The following is a 5,273-nucleotide window of genomic DNA, read 5'->3' as shown; positions in this document are numbered from 1 at the left end:
TTTTTTTTTCACTTATTTCTTTCACCCATATATCAGCTTAAACGTCAAAAGTAAATAATTAGCGCAACAGTACATGGCTTCAGGAGTTAAATATATGCAATTATGATATTTGTGTAGGGGGTATTATATAAAGATGTGTAATTTAGAGACATTTGCAAGGATGCATGTAATGTACATGTAAAACAATTATTATGATTTTATAATGCTTCTTTGTTAATTTTTTATTGACTTACAAGTCTTCTGGGTGGTGTTAGTGACCATGTGGCTCACCATGCAAGATGTCCTGTTCTCATTTTCAAGCCTCCCAGTGAACACTAGGAAGTGAACTTGTACCATAAATCAAGTCTTCTTGATGGTAATGCTTTTAGAGAAATCTCAAACATCACTTTAATACTTCTTCATAAAAAATCAAATCAGAAAACAAAAATAAATAAATAAACAAATTGATCACCATTCAACACATTTAAGAGCCTAACATGAAAGACATAAGAAGGAAAACCAAGAACAACTCTGCACAGTCATTTTCTATCAGCACTAACTTCTTCATAAAAAATCAAATCAGAAAACAAAAATAAATAAATAAACAAATTGATCACCATTCAACACATTTAAGAGCCTAACATGAAAGACATAAGAAAGAAGGAAAACCAAGAACAACTCTGCACAGTCATTTTCTATCAGCACTAACTTTTGCTTGCAGGTTTTGTTGTCAAGCCAAATCCTAAGGGGAACAAAGGATCATAATGTTTATCACCAATGTTCATAGGGAGCTGATCAACAGACTTGAACCAGGTGCGCGGGAGCTTACCAGTGAATCCATAGTCACCAAACAATACATCAGCAACACCTTGGCCTTCTGTACCAGGCAACCATGCAGCAATAAGAGCATCGATGGATGAAATGTAGGGCTGAATCACAACAGGCCTGCCAGAGACAATGACTACAACACACTTGACAGCACCACAAACAGTTTGTATTGTGCTTGCACCGGGATCGCTAATTTTAAGGTTGGAACTATCTCCATTAGTTTCAGCATATGGGGGTTCACCAACAACAACAACAGCATATGAGAAATTGTTTCCTTTGATGAAGTTTGCGTCAGGATTTTCAGAGTATACTACATTGGTTGTGGGGTTGATAGTGGCTTTGATGGCATCAAGGATGGTAGTGCCTACAGGATACATGATGAAGCATGATTGATACTTTGATAGTGAACCGAAATATCATCTAAGCATGAATAGTTTTGATGAGCAGAGACAATGTAGCACAGATGAACATGATCTTATTATGTAGCTCTAGTTTGTGTCAAACGCAAGACTGCCAAAAAAGTTTGATGTACTAAATAAATTCTATTCTAGATGAAATCATGATCATGGAAGCAATATTGTTTGATAATTTGATGTTGAACGAACGGAAAAAACAAGAATGAAACAAGTAAAAGTGAGTGATACTACACAGAAACATACCAATTGTGATATTGCCACTAGCTCCTTGCCATTCAATTGTCCATCCACCACACTGATAGCCCAAGTTATTAGCATGGATTCCTGCAACGAGGATCTTTGATACTTTCTTAGACAGAGGTAGCAGGGGCATGTTCTTGGATTTTCCATTTTTCAACAACACGAGCGATTTTCTAACAGCTTCTCGTGCTAATTCCCGGTGCTCCTGATCAAATCATCGATGACAAGATGGTGAAGTTAATGAAGTGAAATGGTGAAGTTATGTACAAAAATTCGAATATTGTAAAATGACAAACTATATTGTGAGTGAGAACTACTAACCTTCTTACCAAGTTGATCAGCTAAGCTTAGATCAGCCAAAGGTTTCTCAAACAGACCCATAATGAATTTTACCCGAAGAATCCTTCTTACTGCATCGTTAATTCGGCTCATAGGGATCACTTTCTTATTGACGAGTAAGGTCAAATCATTTATAAATTCGACATAGTTTTCTGGAACCATAATCTGACAATGCAAATCATGGAAATAAAGAAATGTTATGCTACAAACATTTTAATGCAAAATGCAGATTTCAGATAATTTCAGACTACTACTGACCATGTCAATACCGGCACTAACTCCTGCTTGGACAGAGTAAGTGTAATTTGCACCGGGAGGACTAGTAATTCTATCGATACCTTGCCAATCAGAGATCACAAAGCCCTGAAGGTTAAAAACATTATTATATTAGTTAGCGATGAATGATTAGAAACTGATCAATAAGAGTTTTGGTGGTTACCAACCTTGAACTGAAGCTTGTTCTTCAGAAAGCCAGTGACTAGTTTACGGTCAGCATGCATTTTAACACCATTCCAACTGGAGTAAGAAACCATGACAGTTGATACACCCTTGTAGACAGCATCATAGTACGCAGGCATATGAATGCCCATCAGTCCATGGTAATCGATTATTGTATTGTTCTCATTGATTCCATTGTGTGTTCCTCCATCACCGACAAAATGCTTTGCGCACGCAGCAACATTGTTCCTATTGAACATATCAAATTGTGTCATTCATTTTTTCAGACGATAATGAATATCAAAGTAACTGAATGCAGATAAGAAAACTTACTTTCCAGCAACATAAGGATAGGATTTTTGGTAGTTTGCAGGAACATCTCCCTGCAAACCAGGGATGATCTCTGTCATTGCCTGAACAATCTTCTGATCTTCACTGTAGCTTTCATAACAACGTCCCCACCTAGGATCTCTACAAACCTGAATCAGCTCCAAAGAGTTTATTATGGAAAACAACTGATAGGAACTATTTTATTGAAGAATAAAGTGAGCCTCATTTACCGCAATACATGGGGCAAAAGTATAAGGAATGCCAGTTGCCCTGACTTCAAGTGCAGTTGCAGCGCCAATCCTCTTCACAAGATCAGGATCCCTGCCATGTAAAGAAGTTAGAAATAATTCTGTTAATGTCATACACCTTATAAATTAACTATTAATAACCGAATAGCATTTAGAGAATACCAATAATGTGAGTTTCTATGTGGTTTCAAATGTAATTCAGAAACAATATCAATAATAAGTTACTGAGATTTTCAACTAGTTGATCAATTTAGATGTACCTTGTAGCTCCAAGACCAATATTTTGAGGGAATATGGTCGAGCCATAGACATTATTATGGCCATGAACTGCATCAATGCCATAGATCATCGGAATTCCCAAGCGTGTTGCGAGGCATCCGTTCTGGAAATCATTGATCATATCCACCCAATCCTCAGCAGATGCCTGAGGTTTAGGAACACTGCCCCCTCCACTTAACAAGCTACCTGAAAAGCATCAGAAAAGTCAATGTTGTTCACCCATTCTTTTAAAAACATCTAATTGCAATACTTGAAGGGAAATACAAACTGCATATACTAACCTATAAAGTAGTTTTTCATCACATCTGCTGATGCATCTTTTCGTTCAATCTGTGTCATCTGACCAATCTTTTCAGCAAGAGTCATACGTTTCAACAAATCATTTACTCGAATTTCCACAGGCAATGTAGAATTTTTATACTTCATATGCTTTGCAGTTCCTATCGATGTTGAGCATATCAAGATAAGTAGGCCCAGCAAATATGCTTGAGAGCTTGCCATTTGAACTGTACACTAGCCAAAACTTATGTGTTCACCTGGTCATCAGAAATCACTCAATTGCACGCAGATACAGAGTAACCCAAAAAAAATTCATTCTGTGAAATAAGAAGCCTTTTATTGGTCATAGATTGATGTTCATTGATTGATAAGATATAAATTTCAAATTTTGTATTGACCAGTGTATTAATATGAAAATTCAATGGAGATTTCAACACCAACATCACCTAATCAGAAAAAATACAGGCAGGATGACAAAAGGAAGTTAATATCGTATAAGGCTAAGACATCTTTTATATTTTTCTTTGCTGCAGGTTTGAAAATAAACATACGTTTAGTGAAGGCATCAGGCTAAACATACAAGTGAATAGACTAGATTATAAAATGTGGATAATTTTTAGAAGATAATTAGGATGTTCATCTATGACTGAAAATGAATATAATCATACAAATAAGTGAAAAATATAGATTATAATAGGGCATGCCAAGAAGAAAGTAGACGAAGTGAATGTAAATATACAGACATTAAAATTCATTGAAAATCCAATGAGATTCTGAGAATCTCGTTGTTCAGTAGAGAATGGATCTATCGTTGGAAGAATCAGCCCAAACAGCAAAATTTATGAACCAAAACAAGTTCCAAAACAACTCGGGGGAAAAAATCTCACAACAAAACCAAGCTCCAAATACCATACAAAATCAACATAATGAAAAACAAAAGAAGTCAGCTTCCAATCTTATCAATATAAAACTGAAAAAAAAAAAAAAACCTTCACACAAAATCCAACATATAAAAAAACACTGACTAAAATCATTCACATTGCTGAACTTCAGCTTAAAACTATCTTAAACCAACTAAAAGAACTAAAAAATTAGTCAACTAACAGAAACAAATCAAGTGCAAAAATTCCAGAACAGAACATAAACACATTTTTTTTACCATATCACAATAACAAAAACCCACCAAAAATCTTAACACAAAGTCCAAACTGGAAATAAGAAAGCCAAGAAGGCTATTAAAAAACACAATAGGAAATCTACAAACAACGAAGCAAAAAATAAAAGATACCATCCACATTGCTGAAATGCAGCTAAAAACATTTTAACATCAGCTCTTACAATACAAAGCTTGCAAGAATAAGATCAGAACTAGCAAAATAAGAGAAGAAAAGCAGCTTACAGATAATGGCAACAAGAAGAGGGAGAAATATTTCCACAAACAGAGAGAGAGAGAGAGAGAGAGAGAGAGAGAGAGGGGCTTGAAGGCAAGTGCAATAGCAGAGATGGGGGGTGGTGTACTTAACTACTGGGAAAAGTAATTAGGAAGAGAGAGAAAGAGATTAAAGAGTAGTTAATTAAGAATTAAGAACGTGGTTGTTGTGACTTAGGTAGTGGGCCGGAGAAGTGTCCGTTGGAGTTGGCACGTGCACCGCACGTTCATCCCTCATTCCTTACTATCTTCTCCACTTTCTCCACTGCTTTTAGAAAAAGAATTTTTAATTAAAATTTTAAGAATGTTTATAATATATTATATATATTTTTTAATTCATTTTGAGGAATGTATTTGTCCTGCTTTTTGAAATCTTACTTGTGTCAGCATGTGCTACTTGTTTTTTTCTTTCCATTATTTGTTTGATTTAATTAAAAGGTTAGTGACATTTTTTTTATATCTTTTATA

The 5,273-nt window shown here is 35.3% G+C and overlaps 1 protein-coding gene across 1 annotated transcript; it reads right to left on the bottom strand.

The window, feature by feature from the left end:
- Positions 1 to 412: 412 nt before the first annotated feature.
- LOC120283278 (beta-glucosidase BoGH3B-like) lies at positions 413 to 4,852 on the bottom strand. The gene is made up of 10 exons (XM_039289919.1): positions 4,776 to 4,852; positions 3,379 to 3,633; positions 3,079 to 3,283; positions 2,801 to 2,891; positions 2,574 to 2,719; positions 2,246 to 2,489; positions 2,061 to 2,165; positions 1,785 to 1,967; positions 1,467 to 1,668; positions 413 to 1,171 (listed from the first exon to the last, which is right to left on the bottom strand). Exons 2-10 carry the CDS (start codon positions 3,596 to 3,598, stop codon positions 684 to 686), a joined length of 1,884 nt encoding a protein of 627 aa, XP_039145853.1. The 5' UTR covers positions 3,599 to 3,633; positions 4,776 to 4,852; the 3' UTR covers positions 413 to 683.
- Positions 4,853 to 5,273: the final 421 nt, after the last annotated feature.

This window comes from Dioscorea cayenensis, chromosome 19 (genome assembly GCF_009730915.1).
Source record: "Dioscorea cayenensis subsp. rotundata cultivar TDr96_F1 chromosome 19, TDr96_F1_v2_PseudoChromosome.rev07_lg8_w22 25.fasta, whole genome shotgun sequence".
NCBI lineage: Eukaryota > Viridiplantae > Streptophyta > Magnoliopsida > Dioscoreales > Dioscoreaceae > Dioscorea > Dioscorea cayenensis.
The sequence above is the reverse complement of the archived record's forward strand: the minus strand, read 5'-3'. Positions and strand labels throughout refer to the sequence as shown.

Excerpts from the sequence above, each read along its gene's own strand:
- LOC120283278 (XM_039289919.1), bottom strand. The coding sequence starts at position 3,598 with ATGGCAAGCTCTCAAGCATATTTGCTGGGCCTACTTATCTTGATATGC. Across the intron at positions 2,720-2,800 it reads CTTTTGCCCCATGTATTGCG|GTTTGTAGAGATCCTAGGTG; the intron begins GTAAATGAGGCT and ends GAGCTGATTCAG. Across the intron at positions 1,968-2,060 it reads TTAGTGCCGGTATTGACATG|ATTATGGTTCCAGAAAACTA; the intron begins GTCAGTAGTAGT and ends TTGCATTGTCAG.